This window comes from Mesocricetus auratus, unplaced genomic scaffold (genome assembly GCF_017639785.1).
Source record: "Mesocricetus auratus isolate SY011 unplaced genomic scaffold, BCM_Maur_2.0 Super-Scaffold_100009, whole genome shotgun sequence".
NCBI classification, from domain to species: Eukaryota; Metazoa; Chordata; class Mammalia; order Rodentia; family Cricetidae; genus Mesocricetus; species Mesocricetus auratus.
In genome coordinates, this window is record NW_024429193.1 from 58,034,060 (window position 1) to 58,049,765 (window position 15,706).

Below are 15,706 nucleotides of genomic sequence, written 5' to 3' on the forward strand. Positions count from 1 at the left end.
TCTGTAGCTTTAGAGGCTGTCCTAGACCTAGCTCTTGTAGACCAAGCTGGTCTCCAACTCACAAAGATCTGCCTGCCTCTGCCTCTCGAGTGCTGGGATTAAAGGCGTGCACCACCAAAGCCTGGCTTGAGCTAAAATCTTAAGGTCCATGTTTAAGCAGTATTAAGCACATGGAACCAATCAGCTGGCTTGGGGACAGACAATAAGACTCTCCACCACCTCATGACTTCTGTTGTCCCTGTGGCATCAACACCCAGACTTTTCTAGCTGTAGAACATTATCCCAGGTGTGGGGGTTGGGGAGGGAGGAGGCCTTGACAGTAGCTGAATCTAACCAAACAGCCCCGTTTTGTTTCCTGAATAATAGTGGTGCTTCCCTCCCAGCCATCTGGTACTGCCCAGCTGCTCCCCCACCTACAGGTGTCACCATGCGGGGCCTTGAGCATCAATGTCAAGAAGTAATAGATACTTTTCAGACATGCGTTTGTTCAGTGTTGGTTTGTAGCTTTGAGAGTATCTCACACAACATGCTTGAATGTGTTTAGGATAGAGTCTAGCTATGTAGTTGAGGCTAGCCTCAAACTGATAATCCTCCTGCCTCAACCTCCTGAGCCCTGAACTTATAGGCAGGCACAGCGATGCCTAGCCATATTTAACTACAACCAGGACTTTGAGTGTATGTTGCCTTTTCTTGGGCCTTCCTCTGTCTAGATGTCTCTGGAGGGTCACTACTGTCTGTCTTGGTTTTGAGCCACTCTTTGTAAACCTAAAATCACGGCTTGTGATGCTGTCCCCCACCCAGCCCTTCAGCCTTCTCCTGCTCAGCTGACCACTCTGCAGTGTTCCTGGGACAGGGAAATTGTACACTATCCAGTTCCTGTCTGTCCTCAAAGCTACAGAGAACAAGATAACCTAGTTCTTCTAAGTATCTAGAATAGGAAACAATGATCACATTAAGAAACTATATTACTGTGTTGTGTGTGTGTGTGTGCACATGTATGTACATGTATGTGCGTATGTACTCACAAGAATGCATACATGCACCACGGTGCACATGTGGAGGTTAGACAGGCTGAGACCTGGCTCTCTCTGCCATGTGGGTTCCAGGGATCCAACTCAGGTTGTCCGCCCTTGTAGTAAGTGCCCGTGGCTGCTGAGCCATCTCACTAGCCCTGAGAGCAATCCTTATTAAGCTCATTTTCAAGCTAGTCTTGTTCCCTTTGAAAACAGTAATTTAACTGGCAGATCATGGGCATTTATAAATATCTCTTTATCTAGACTATTTTTAAATGTGGGAGTTTTGTTTGATTTGTTTTGAGGTACTGGGCCTTGAACATAATAGAGCCTCATACAAGCTGGCAAGTTGCTGTACCACTGAACTACATAGTCAGCCCATTTCATTATTTTGTCTCGGGACAGGATCTTGCTGAATTACCCAGGGTAGCCTCGAACTTACGACCCTTTTGCCTTGGTTCCTAAGTGCTGAGATTACAGACATGTGTCAGGGTGCTCAATGCTTTAGCACTCTTTCAATTATGTAATAAGTGAATGCATTCATACAAATAACTATCTCCTGCATTAGCTTCCTAGTACAAGTCTTCTCTTAGTGGCATCCGTTTGGCATATGTCACCCCAGACTGCATTCTCTGTGTGTACATGGAACGTGTACTATGCCCAGAGAAGGTTATAGGCCTGTGTAGAATACAGTGTTGCATATGGCATTGACGTAAAAATAGAACTGGACCTACTATGTTTTTACATTTGGCTAGAATGCTGTGGTATGGGTTATTGACTGTTCTACTAATGATGCTCGGTGAGGTTTCAGCAAAGCCTCTTCCATAATCTCCATGGGGATAAGCTATACCCTTGCCCCACCCCCACCCCCCAGTACCTTAGAGGGATTCATGGAGGGTTCAAGAAGGGAGCCTGTCAGGTTGGTGGACGATTGTCCATGATGGCATAGAGCTTTGCCTTATCCACCATTCTCACCAATAGCCCAGGCCATGCATCATCTGTGGATGCCAGAAAGCAAGGAGAGGCAGTTAGATTTCGGCCAGGTGCGGTAGAGTGTGTTTGTGATTCTAGAGACTGAGAGAGGATCAAGAATTCAAGACTAGCCTGGGATCCTGCCTCAAGTGTACAGAAGAATTAAGTCCTAGAGCACATGGAGAGGCTGGAATAGTTGGCATCCTAGCAGGAAGTTTAGCTAGACTATAGCTCAGTGTCTGTATGGGGGTCCAAAAAAGTAACCAGACAGATTTGGGCTTTTGAAACATTTATAAAAAATCCTTTGCAGAACAAATAGTGGCTAGCAGTGTGTGTCCAGTGGAAATAGCAATATGACTTTACGGCATTGAAGAGGAACCGGGTTCCAGGGCAAGGTCAGGGGAAGGGGACACTGCAGGCCAGGCTGCTGGTGACCTGAGTCATCAGGCCCTACACTCTGCTGTTACCTTGGACTTTTCTTCAATGTGTTGCTACATAAAGAGCCGTAGTTATTGACTCAACTTGTTTATGCTGGTGTATCTCCTAGATGTGTAGCCAGCCCCAGCCAGCTCAGAGCTGAGCCCTGTGCCTCCTTCCCTCCTGACCCCATCAGCATCTCTTAGCAGTGTCTGTGTGACCAGCATTGTGAGGAGTCTGACCTCAGCTCCCGAGGCCCCGGTGGCCATTGGTGTTTCTTGGCCAGCTTCTGTTTCCTGAGGGTGGCCGCGTCGGTCACCATGCTCGCAGGAAACTGAGGCCCAGCAAAGTCATCTACAGACACAGTCAACTAGGAAGTGAGAGTTTATTCAGATGTCCTGGGTCACCACCGAGTCCACTTGTGACCCACGTTAAGTCCCTAAGCGGCCACTGCTCCGGCCACACATGACAGACCCTTTCTAGGGCACGCAGCTCTTACCTCAGAAAACAATTATTATTGCCATCTTATTTCACGTTTTTATTCTTAGGATGTGAGTGTGAGCATGTGATACTGTGTGGAAGGTAGAGGGCAACCCATGGGAGTTGGTTCTGTCCCTCCACGCCATGTGGGTGCTAAGACCAAACTCAAGTGGCCTGCCTTGGTGGCAAGCATCCTTAGCCACCAAGCCGTCTCACTGCTTCTGGCACCTAGAATTCTTAACTGCTCTAGAACAGTGACCTTCATGACCCCTACCGCCCCAAAGGCAGGAGTGAGGAGGGGGTCGAGGAGAGCTGCGGGTAGACTCTGGGCCTTCACCTAAGCAGCTTTGAGGTAATAGTTTTTGTTAACTGTGTGTGTAAAATCCATTGCAGTGGCAGAAGGAGTTCAGATGCTCAGTCAGAGCACACAGCTAGGAGGAAGATATGTTCCAGCCAGCTCTGCTTGGAGCCCCTTTAACTTCAAGGTCTCAGTGTGCCATCCTCTGTTGAGCCTACAGAGCCCTGGAGCTGGAAGAGAATACATGTGCTGCCTTTATTGCCGAGAGAGAGAGAGAGAGAGAGAGAGAGAGAGAGAGAGAGAGAGAGAGAGAGAGAGAGAGAGAGAGAGTCTTCATTGCAAGTGCTAACCGCTCTCACTCTTGTAAGAGGGAGGAGCTTTATATACAGGTTTACAGCACAGTGGAAAAACCCCAGGTAGAAGAGATCGTTGTTTTCCTCCTGCTGAATGTTGATGTCAGAGGGTCAAGGCTGGGGCGGTCTAGCCAGGACTAGAAAACAGAAAGCACTTGGACTGGAAAACAAGTTGCACCTGTAGGCTGACCAGCAACTCACAGAGACCCCATGGGGCTGGGCCCAACATCTCCCCCCTTCTTTATATATAAATTAGCACCTATCTCAGGTGACTAGGATGTTAATGTCAATTTTAGTATACAAAAACAAACATTTATAAACAATATTTGGGAATGTGGGCGTTGTCCTTTCCAAACTACTTCCTGCTGCTAAGGGACGCTGAAATACCATGGGGATCATGACAAAAGAAAAAAAAAACCCAGAAACCTGTTGAAGTTCTTGTTTTTGTGGTCTGTAAGGCTGCATCATCTCAGCTGTTTTAGATTTTGGATCACCTGGGCCACTGCTTCAGGTGGTCTTGCTTCTTCAAGCCATACTAGTCTGGAAGGAACCTACAGCTTTTTATGTTCTGTGGAAACAAAAGCAGAATTTTTTTCCCCAAGTAACCTGTCCTTATATTTAAATTTAGAAGTCAAAGCATTTCCAAAATATATAAGTTGGATTAATTTAGCAACATTAATAATCAAATGTCTTTTAGCAATTTTTGTTCCTTTTTTAGCAATTAAACAATTTAAAGACAACACAACTGTACACAGTATCCAGACTCTCTGTGTATTTTCCATTCTATATACTTTTATCTTTTCCTTTTCTTTTCCTTAATACCAGTACCTCCTTTATTAACTGTTACCAATTTTCAATTCACCCACTTTTAATCCGTCCTCCAACTGAGGGCGATCTCTCAGGTTCCCCTTTCTTTCCTGACCTTTGTGTCAGGCGAAGGCCTGGAGAGTTAATCCAATCCACCCTCCAACCTAGGGTGATCTCTCAGGTTCCCCTTTCTTTCCTGACCTTGGTGTCAGGTGAAGGCCTGGAGATTTAATCCAATCCACCCCCCAACTGAGGGCAATCTCTCAGGGTCCCCTTACTTTCCTGACCTTGGTGTCAGGCAAAGGCCTGGAGATTTAATCCAATCCACCCTCCAACTGAGGGTGATCTCTGAAGCAAAGCCTGGAGATTTGACCATTCAATTTTACTGTTAGAAGTTGAGGCACCTGTTTTTAATTCTTTTCTTTCTTGAGTCTCTCCTCTCCCGAATCTTCTTTCTGGTCAATCTTTCCCAGTCTTTCCAAGTCTCTCTGGGTCTTGGTGGAACCTCCAATTGCCGCACCCGCTGCAAGCAACTCCAAGGTATCAGGGAAAGAAAGACCAGACGTCCATTTGTTTGTACTAAGAGAATGCATGTGCTACCTTTATTGCCGAGAGAGAGAGAGAGAGAGAGAGAGAGAGAGAGAGAGAGAGAGAGAGAGAGAGAGAGAGAGAGAGAGAGAGTGTGTGTGTGTGTGTGTGTGTGTGTGTGTGTGTGCGCGCGGGCGGTAAGCCAGGACTAGAAAACAGAAAGCACTTGGACTGGAAAACAAGTTGCACTTGTAGGCTGACCAGCAACTCACAGAGACCCCATGGGGCTGGGGCCCAACAGTGTCTTAGCTACTTTCCTACTGCTCTGATAAAATACTTCGACCAAAAGCAACTTTGTGGAGGAAAGAGTTGATTTCACTTAACAGCTTGTAGTCCATGCTCCAGGGAAGTCGGACCCAAGGCGCGAGCTGATGTGGAGGCCGCAGAGGAGTGCTGCACACTGGCTTGCTGGGGCTGCTCTCTTATACCGCCCAGGACCATGTGCCCTGGGGTGGCACTGCCACTCAGTCAAGGCAGTATCCCACAGTCTTGCCTGTGACCAATCTTATGGAGGCATTTTCTCAATTAAGATTTCCTCTTTCCACATGTGTCTGGCTTTGTGTCAAGTTGACAAAAACCAACCAGCATGCTCCCCAGTATTTGTACAGTAGGCTGGCTGAGCATTTTCAGGAACCAGGCAGGCCTATGGCTGGCTTATGGGCCTGGTGTTATACTGTTCACTTTCGCCAGCATTGTCTCCTAGTGTGAAAACCTTTGAGTTCAGCTTATGCCCTAGTTATCACTGTGAAGAAAAAAGCTGAAGCGTGGCTCCTCCCAGCTAGATTCATTCCTGGCAGTCACCTCAGATAAGTAGATGCTGTCTCTCCATGAGGAGGAAGTTGAGCCCATGCTCGTTGGCCTCTGTAGACAGTGCTCACTCACCCCTTTCCCAGACCACTACCCCCAAAAAACCCAGGCACCTGCTAACATGCAGGGACAGTGGGTCTGGCAGTCAGCCCTGAGCTCTGCCTTCTCCCCAAGGGTAGAGCAGACCACAGGGTGCTGTGAGCTAGCTCAGTCACGCGTGGCTTTGTGATCTCTGGTGATCTCTTCTACCCTCACTGCACATGAGAAGAAAAACACATCTGGGTTAGAGATGAACGAAGCCATTGTTCCAGTCATCCCTGGCGTCAGCAGACAAAGACGAATTGTGAGGATGAGGCCAGGCATCCATCTCTCCCCCCGAGCATTTCCTTCTCTGTCCAGAAATGAGTGGATGCCATCAGAGGGCACTAATAATGTCTGAATAGGCCCAGAACCCACAAGCCCTTGGTGCTCTGCGCAGTGGTCTTTGCAGACCCACAAGCAGTGTCTTTCCTGTAGCCCTCACTGGTTGGTGGCTGGGGTGGGGGAAGGGAGCTCCTTGGCTTTGCCTATGAACAAGGCTAATGATGCAAAAATGTGACCCTGAAGTGTTAACTTATTCATAACTGGGCTTATTTTCATTTTATTCCCCAGAACCTATGAAGTGTGAAAAAGAAGTCTTTGTATTATCTATCGTAAGGCAGGATCGATAGTCCCCTAATTTCAAGTTCTTCCCACACCATGTAGTTAGAGGACTTAAAACCATAGGAAGGGAAGGATTCCTCTCCACAGAGGTAGCAACTGCTCAAGGATGAGGCCTCGTTTCTTCCCTGTTTTCACTTACACCTACGTCCACCATGAACATATTTTTACCTTAGTGAATGTTAGAGCAGTAGGTGGCCGAAGTCATCTCTCCAGTGGCTCTTATATTGGGGTTCTCGCCCATCTAGAGGAGCCTGACACAAGGCTGACAGCAGCTGAGGAAGGATTCCTGGCTCCAGCCGTATTTCTTGGATGCTGAAAGCACACCGGCCTCGTGGACTACCCATAGTGAGAGTTGCTGACAAGAGCTGAGCTCGGGAGGGAGGCCCAGCAAGGCCTCCTGGGTAGTTCAGACAGAGAATGCTTTGCTCTTGATTATTATAAACACCCCTGCCCCATACCAGTTGCTAAATCTGGCTGGCTGCTTGGGCATGGCCCTTGCTGGTACTAGAAAGAAGCTGAGCCTATGCTCTCCGGCCTCTGGATGTGCTTGCTCACCCCTGTCCCAGCCCACGGCCCTCAGCCCCAGGCACCTGCTGGCACGCTGGGGAGAGCCGGCCTAGCCACCAGCGCTCCTGTCTCAGGGCTTCTGAGCTCCAGTTTGTCCAGCCACACACGGAGCTGCTTGCTCCCGCGTCTGCCCGAGGTTGGAACTTGATGACAGGCAGGCTTCCCTTCTCTGTGCGCTCCTCCCTCCTAGTTCAGCAAGCCTCCTTCCACTGGCCTACAGCTGGCAGGAGAGTCGTCCTAAGCACACTGCACTGTCCTGAACCTAAAGGATTCGGTTAGGATCAATGTGGTGTCAACGACTAACAAATGGTGCCGTTTCTGATAATAACAACGTTGACAGTAATGATGCCTCTTCCTTCTCTCGCTTCTGAGCAGACTGTAGGCTATGACCCCATCATCTCTCCGGAAGTCGCAGCCTCCTTTGGCGTTCAGCAGCTGCCTCTGGAGGAGGTCTGGCCTCTCTGTGATTTCATCACTGTCCACACCCCCCTCCTGCCCTCCACCACAGGTAGGCTCTCCACGTGGGTTTTCTACAGACCCGTTAAGCGGGTGTAGAAAGGGGCTCCCCAGGACCTGCTAAGCACGCTGACACTTTGTCACAAGTCCTTACCTCAGATGGAGGAGGCCGAGCTAGCTGAAAAAGCACGGGTGGGTCGATGATCTGGACGCATGCAGCTAGCCTCCCATGTGGAGGCTTCGTGGGACCCTGCAGGGGCTCTTTGATTCCTAGACCCACTCAAAACATACTCATCTCCAGAAGTTCCTGAGTCTAGCCCGGTACAGGGTCTGTGATCGCAGAGCATCTAGGGGGACGGGTGAGAACAAGGTACCTATCCCGCAGAAGGAGGCCTCTGGAGAGAGGCGGCTGGAGGGGAACCGTTACAGCAGGCAGCACCTCTTCCTTCCAGGCTTGCTGAATGACAGCACCTTTGCCCAGTGCAAGAAGGGCGTGCGAGTAGTGAACTGTGCTCGAGGAGGAATTGTGGATGAGGGCGCCCTGCTCCGTGCCCTGCAGTCGGGACAGTGTGCTGGGGCCGCTCTGGATGTGTTTACAGAAGTAAGTGCTTGCGGCCTCCGGGTCGGGTCGGAGGGGAAAGGGAGGAAGCGAGAGGCCACAGGCAGGAAAACGTGGCATCTTACGGGACAGTAGCTCACTGTGTCTCTGGCACGGAGGAAGCGGTGCTGCCGAGAAACTCCTGTGGTTTAGAGGAGGTCTTTCCACTCTGCTGTCTTCTGCAAAACCCGGGTCTTCCCATTCCTGGTCCGGCTATTGCTGTGCCAGTAACTTGGGGAAGCCAGAGGCAAATTGAAGCTGGGAGTTCTAGACATGGGAGCAGGAAGTTAGTATGTTGTCTTGATACTGAAGTCAGCCCTATAGCCTAGGAGATGGCCTGTCCAGTACCCATTAGCATTCCTCTTTCCCTCCCCCTTCCTCAGGAGGGCCAGAAACCCAGGGATGACAGTATTCTCCCAGAGTCCCCAGTGTAGACTGCTGTCCCAGCTTGTGCAAAGGTTCAGCCCAGCGTAGAGTGCAGAGTGTGCACCTCTTCCCTCTCCGTAAAGATGCTATCTCAGCGTCGGGGCTCCTCCGTGTGGCTCGGGGAAAGAATATGAACCTTAGCATGAATGCAGGTTCTAGCTAGCCGTGAGGCCATGGCGGTCACTGGCCCTCTCTGAACTCCATAGAACTTGTCTATTCCCCGCCCAGGGTGTATGGTGTATGTCAAGCTCCCCATGTATGACCATCTTCCTAATAATGCACCATCTTCCTCTGCCGTTAGGAGGCCAGGATTCAAATGGTTGCAATTCTCAGAATTCAACGTGAGCAGCAGCAAAGGGTATATAGCTAATCCGTGACTAACTTAAAGATACCTCTCTGGGCAGGAGCCACCACGGGACCGGGCCTTAGTGGACCATGAGAATGTCATCAGCTGTCCCCATCTGGGTGCCAGCACCAAGGAGGCCCAGAGCCGCTGTGGGGAGGAAATCGCAGTCCAGTTTGTGGACATGGTGAAGGGGAAGTCTCTAACAGGGGTCGTAAGTATCTCCACATGGGACTGGGGCACAGACACAGCAGCTGGGGAGAACCAATCCGGAGGCTGACTTGTGTTGTCCCTGCAGGAGCAGCCCTTCTATAGTCTGGATAGCCAAGGCCTTGGAGCAGGGAGTCAGGGTCTGAGCTGTTATATTGTAGCCTCACTGCAGAGATTGTGAGCTTCCCAGGCTCGGCAAGCAGTAAAAGGCTCCTTTGTTGTCCACATGCCTGGGGAATGAGGGTGTGTTGCTAGGGTGAGGGAGCAGGGCCCAGTGTGTGTGACGGGGGCATGCTCAACACTCTGCAGAGCTCCCCCTGCCATAGCAACCCAGTCTTCACACTTTCTAGACCCTTTGCTGTTTTAGTTAGCCCCCTTGCTTAGTCTGGTGGGTCCCAACCCACCCTCGTCCTCCCCCCTCACTCCCCTCCCCTCCCCCCCCACACCCCCACACATGCACGCACATGGGTAGGGCAAAGGACTCAGAATTAGGAAAACCCAGCTCTTCCTAGGGACTATCCTTCCTTTGCCAAGACTTTCTGGGCCCTTGGAGCTCTGCCTCATTGTTTTTGCTAACCACGTTGTTTTGGGGGGGGTTGTTATTTGTTTTTGTTTGTTTGCTTTGGATTTTCTCTCTGCCTTCTGAGGGCCAGGATTAAAGGTGTGCACCGCCCCACTCACTCACCACATTCTTATCAGCTCTAATGGGTCTGTTATCTTGCTAATACTTAAGTTTCTCTGCAGCTTATGAATGCCGCTGGCATGTGATTAATACCCTGCAGAAATCAGTGGATAAGACTAGGTGTGTGAGAGGGGGCTCATGCTGCCTTCCTTCCTGGCTGACTCACAGGCTGGGGCAGAACTACGGCAGGACAGACAGTTTCACTAAGCCTCCTTTCTCTAGTTAGACGATTCAGTTCTGTGTCTTGAGACACTCACGATGCCATTTGGTCTGTGATCAGGGGTGACCTTGAGGGCCAGTTATGGTGTGAGAACCTGCAGAGCCTGTGGCGACCAGGTGACATTGGCTGCCTGTCCTCTCCTTCCTCTGCATACAGAGTTGGCTCCTTGAGGCCACAGCACATTTCCCTACCCATCTGGCTCCCCAGTGAGTTCCTGAGCAGGTGACTTTAACTGGGGGTCCTGGCTGAATTGTCTAACCAGAGAGTGGAAAACTGAACAAAACAGACCATCTCTGCCTCAGCTCATGCCTTTGCTAAGGAAGAGCCCCCTCTTGGGCAACCTGATAGTAGAGCCCAACCCTTTCAGCTTTTTCAAAGGTGGGTTTCTGCCCTCTTCATTGGAACCCTTTGAGGAAGTCACTTATGGTGAGGCGGTGGTGAGATTCCATGACCTTTTCTGACAGGGACTTCTTCACACAAGCTCCACAGAGCACAAAGACAAGTGTTGCCATCTTATCTAAGATAGAAAAATCCTAGTCTCATAAATGTTGGCGAATCAAACTCTTTGGAAAGAGACATTTGTACTGCAAAAGGAAATTCCTCCCTGGCTCTGGGGCCAGTTTGATTTTCAGAGGACCGGACTCTGCCCTGGCATCTTGCTATTTGTTTTTCAAGACGGATCACTGCTCACCCTTTTATTTCATAGACCTGTGATCAGCAAGCATATTCCTGGGCTGGGGTGTGGGCTCCACAGTCAATAGTGAGTGCGATGCCTGCTTTGGGGTTTCTTAGCTGAGCATGCGTGCTCTGTCTTGAGTTCACTTCCTAGTCCTTTCCTCCCTGTCTCCCTGCAGCTTCTCGGAGCAACACCAAAGACTCTTCTAGTGATAACTATGAAAGCAAGAGCAGAGCAGACATATTAGGTTGTTTTCTCATCTCAAAGCTGCTTGCTTGCTTGTTTGCTTTTGTTTTTTTTTTTTTTTTTTAATCAAACCCGAGTTTTTGTTTGTTTGCCAGTGGAGTGGGGATTTAGCTCATGTTTAGAGACGGTATTTTCTTCTTCAGTAGTTACAGATGGCCTGGAACTGAGGGGGAGCCTCTTACCTCGGCCTTCCTAGTGCTGGGAGTACAGGCATGAGCCACCACGTCCAAATTTAAAACCCAGATTCCTAATTAAATCCTTCTTAGATGGATTCTTTCTAAGTAGCCTCAAAGAAAATGTTAATGCCTGACTGGGAGCCAGAGCATCTGGAACCACAAAAAGGAGTAGGAGTTTTACCTCAGAACAAGGAAGCTCTGTTATTAGGTCCCTGGGAGGGGGAGGGAGGTCCAAGCCCTGAGACCCTGTACTTGGAATGCCCAGGGCCTTTCAGTTGGCTCTGGTGGCTCAGTTTCCCAGCATGTCTCCGCATACAGGGCATAGGTGGATGTCTGAAGCTTGATATAGGATCATTAGAACTGCCTGAATCTGATTTTGCAAGTCATGGTAACTGAGCATAGTGTTTAGTGACAAATGTGAACAGTCGCTTAAAATTATCAAGATAGAAAATAAAATGAGCCAGGTGTGGCGGCTCACTCCCGTCATCCTAGCACTCAGGAGTTCTGCCAGGTTGGACTATATAGTGAAGCCCTCGCTCTAAACAACGCCCGAGGTGCAAGCCCGCACACAAAATTAGACCGCCCTCCCTGAGAGCCGCCACCCTGCTTCCCTACCATCTGTGACTCCCCCGCATGATGAGCTGTCCAGATCCTTCTCTATCACACCGGAAGCCAGTCTCCCACAAGCGGTGCCAATACCAATGCTGCTCAATGAAAGAAGCTAGACTTCCGGCCCCCCATTCCGGCCATATAGCTTTTGTGTCCCCTCGGACTCTCTTCTCACCTATAGGGATAAGTCACTGTTTCCTGGTTGGTTGGAAATTGTCACCCATCACCTGGGTTGCCCCTGCCTGCCAAGCTGACTCTTGGCCACGGGGCATTGATTCGGTTGCTCATTTAAGCAGATGTACCTTACTTGTTTCTTCCCAGCCTCACCCTGCTCCCTCCCTCTTCCTGCAGGTAAATGCGCAGGCCCTTACCAGTGCCTTCTCTCCACACACCAAGCCTTGGATTGGTCTGGCAGAAGCGTTGGGCACACTCATGCATGCCTGGGCTGGCTCCCCTAAGGGGACCATCCAGGTGGTGACACAAGGTGAGTCCAGGTCTGGGTGGACCCACAGCATAAGCTAGAGACAGGGGGAAGGGGGTGTGGATTCATCTCCGGGTGTGTCCGATGCTCATTGCAGATCTGGCTGCAGACTCAGGGGACTTGGTCTCTACTCTGGGCATAGTTCACACACTGTGGAGGTGGACACAAGATGTAAGTGGGATATAAGCTCCCTGGGAAAATGTACTTAATTTTCTCATTTCATGTTTATGCAGTGTTTCTAGGATAGACTTGTTTCCCTTGCAAGAGAGACCAGAAAGTTCACGTGAAGGAGTCTGGGATCCATAGAGAATCTCAACTAGCCAGCAGAACTATATGGGTCTACTTTTACCTGTGGCTGTGTGCAGCTCAGCTGCCTTGGTAGCAGGTCCACCACTCTGCAGATGGGATTGGGTGGTTCCCTTCATCCTATTCAGGGCTGCCTCCACCCCCCAACTGTCTATTTGGCACCTGACTTTGGGGAGAGGTTGTGAGGATGGGCAGGATAGGTGAACCCGAAACATCAAGATTACCAGGGACAGGCTGGGGATGCCCACCGCCCTGGATACCCAAGCCCCTGAGAAGGAAGGCATGGTAGGTCATGTGGTTACTTCAGTGGACCCTTCCGTTTCTCTGAGCTCGCAGGGGTCTTGAGTTCCAGTCAAGCATCTTCTGGGAAGACAGGCAGGCCAAGGATGCCAGTTGAGCTGGTGTCAGTTTTGGAGGGGGAGATTCTCAAATTGGTTAAAACATCCTAGGTCTCTGGGCTTGGGCCCATATATGTCCCTAGCTGGATTTCAGCACTCTGAAGGAATTACAGTGCCCACTGGAGCCTGCAGTTGGGGCCCCCAGGGCAACAAGAGCCTTGTAGTTGAGAGCTAAGTGCCCCTCCCGTGGTACCTAGTGAACAGTGGTCTTTAGGTTAACTCTGTGTGTCCCCAGGAACATCTCTGAAGAACGCTGGGACCTGCCTGAGCCCTGCAGTCATTGTCGGCCTTCTGAAGGAAGCGTCAAAGCAGTCAGATGTGAACTTGGTGAACGCTAAGTTACTGGTGAAAGAGGCTGGCCTCAATGTGCGCACCCTCTCTGTTTACTGTCAGCCCTGCTCTGCCACCCTCTCTTACTTGTCTCATAACCCAGGTTGTCCTTGAACTCCTGATCCTTCAGCTTCTACCTCCCACGTGCTAGGATTACAGGCACGTGTCGCAGTGCCTAGCTCCACCCCACGTTTTAGAAGCCTGTCCACAGTTTCCCTCAGGGTTTCCCGCCCCGCCTATCAGTGAAAGCTAGCCTTAATTCCTCACGTGCGCAGGAGGAGCCCATATGTTTGAGTGTAGTGGAGTGAGCACGTACTCACAAAACTATTGCGTGGATAGATGCATAAGCGCTCTGAATACGGGGTGCAATAAGGCACCTCTATTTCAAACTGAAGAATAAAGCTGAGCTAGGCTGCACCTGGATGGAGCTGAGAGATGCTCCCCACCCTGGGAAACTGATCCTCCGCCACCCTTAGCTTCCTTCCAGTGGCTTCTCTCATTCTCCTTTGGGATCAAAGAGTAGGCGTTGGCCAGCTGAAGCTGGCCAAAGCCACAAGAACAGAGTTCTCCCAACACCACCCCGCCCAGCCATTGACTGGGAAGCTGGAGCAGAAAGGGCCAGGCTGGTTGGCTACTCAATGCTTGGCCTTCCTACCCTTCCTGGCCAGCCAGGCACACCACGCCCCTGGTCTTCCCTTTACGGGGCGTGCTGACTGTCTCAAGAAGTTCACGTCTGGGGGCATAAGGCTCACCCCTTTGTCCCTAGTCCCAGACTACTGAGCTGGTGGCTGGGCTAGATGTCTTGCACATGTGTGGTTAGGCTGTGGGAGAGGGTCGAGAATTCAAGGTGCCTCTGTCTTCTCTCTGCAGGTCACCACCTCCCACAGCCCCGTGGTCCCGGGAGACCAGTGCAGTGGGGAATGCCTCCTGACTGTGGCCCTGGCAGGTGCCCCCTACAAAGCTGTGGGCTTGGTCCAGGGCACCACACCGATGCTACAGGCGCTCAATGGAGCTGTCTTCAGGCCAGAGGTGCCGCTTCGCCGGGGCCAGCCCCTGCTCATGTTCCGGGCTCAGCCCTCCAACCCTGTAATGCTGCCCACTATGATTGGTGAGGAGGCTTTCGGGGGAGGCTCCTGAGGCAGAGATGGGGTCTTCCTGGGATTGGGCCTTGGGGAGGTTTCCTTTGGGTCGTTCTCTGGCCTCAGGGCATGTCTGTATGTACCTCACAGAGGGTCTTGCAGAATGATTTCCACAATATTAGAGACAGCTCAGACAAGGAAAGTGTATGTGGCTTATCTGATGTCACAGAGCAGTGTGGCGGAGGTGGGCAGAGTACCACTTACCCGAGGCCATGGCACAAGTTTGCCATGTTCCCACACACTGTCTGTATCCCGGAGTTTACATCGTGTGTTCCATCTGCCAGCCCTGGTGACCAGCCCAGCCACAGCAAAGTGTGTCAGAGTGCCCCTCCTGTGGTACAGGCCATCTGGGACCTGGTCTGCTGAGGGTTCCGGGTCTTGTTCAAGTTTGGCAGGGGATGTGTCCCCCAGGCCCTGGGGGGGGGGGGTGCTTTATGTCCTCATCTTTGCCAAGTGCCCAGAAGGTTCTCTGCTTATCTTGCTATCCTTCCTTGCTATTGGCTAGCTGTCCTCAGGGTAAGAAGTCCTGCCCCTCCCCCCCCACTTGATGCTCAGGCTGAGAAGAGGCTAGCACAGAGGAAGTCACCCAAGTCGCCATTGCAGCTTGTTACTATGGAGATCAGCCCCGCCCCCTCCCCTCCTCCGCCTGAGGTCTTGGTTGCAGAAGCCCTCTGACTTCTCTTCTGGATTCCTGCTCCCTCACCCCTTCTTCCCCCGTGTGCCACGCTAACCCGGGATTTCCTTTCCTCCCAGGCCTCCTGGCAGAGGCAGGTGTGCAGCTGCTTTCCTACCAAACCTCCAAGATATCTGACGGAGACGCCTGGCACGTCATGGGCCTCTCGTCCCTGCTGCCCAGCCTGGAAGCGTGGAAGCAGCACGTGTCTGAGGCCTTCCAGTTCTGCTTCTGACCCTGGAGCACAGAGGCGCCAGCCCCTCAGGCCTTTCTGAAGAAACCCGCTCACTATGATCTATAGGGAGAGGAGATCCACGTTCCTGGGGCAGAACCTGGGCACCTGCCTTAAATAACATCTAGTAAACAGTCTTAACTCCACATGGTGTCTGTGCGGTCGTTCTACGGAAAAGCCAGCAGAGGGCACCCGCGGGCTGCCTCTGGCGATTTTGGCATCTGACCAGTAGGGTGTGTAGGGAAGGGTTGGGGTGTGCAAAGGACCTGAGCTTGGGTGCCCTGAGGATAGCCCTTCCTTTCCTTTCTAAGATTATCCAGAAGCATTTTCACAGGATCATAGCTGAATGTTCCAGAACCCTTTCATGTTAGTGCAATTAGGGAGTAAAACTCAGCACAGTGTAGGCCGCCCCGGCTGGTGCTTTGAATTCAAAGTGGACTTGGACGGTCCTGCACCAGAAGTCTTGGGGGCGTGGCTAAACGCGCAGATCACATGCTGAAG

At 51.1% G+C, this 15,706-nt stretch overlaps 1 protein-coding gene across 1 annotated transcript in view; it reads left to right on the forward strand.

Moving 5' to 3' along the window:
* The window catches only part of Phgdh (phosphoglycerate dehydrogenase), a 30,178-nt gene extending 14,827 nt beyond the window's left edge, over window positions 1-15,351 (forward strand). The window contains exons 6-12 of the mRNA XM_040752158.1: window positions 7,380-7,512; window positions 7,913-8,061; window positions 8,889-9,041; window positions 11,998-12,130; window positions 13,067-13,197; window positions 14,032-14,269; window positions 15,054-15,351. Coding sequence (XP_040608092.1) covers window positions 7,380-7,512; window positions 7,913-8,061; window positions 8,889-9,041; window positions 11,998-12,130; window positions 13,067-13,197; window positions 14,032-14,269; window positions 15,054-15,208 — 1,092 coding nt within the window. The 3' untranslated portion in view covers window positions 15,209-15,351. The remainder of the gene's footprint in view (window positions 1-7,379; window positions 7,513-7,912; window positions 8,062-8,888; window positions 9,042-11,997; window positions 12,131-13,066; window positions 13,198-14,031; window positions 14,270-15,053) is intronic.
* The last annotated feature ends 355 nt before the right edge of the window (window positions 15,352-15,706 follow it).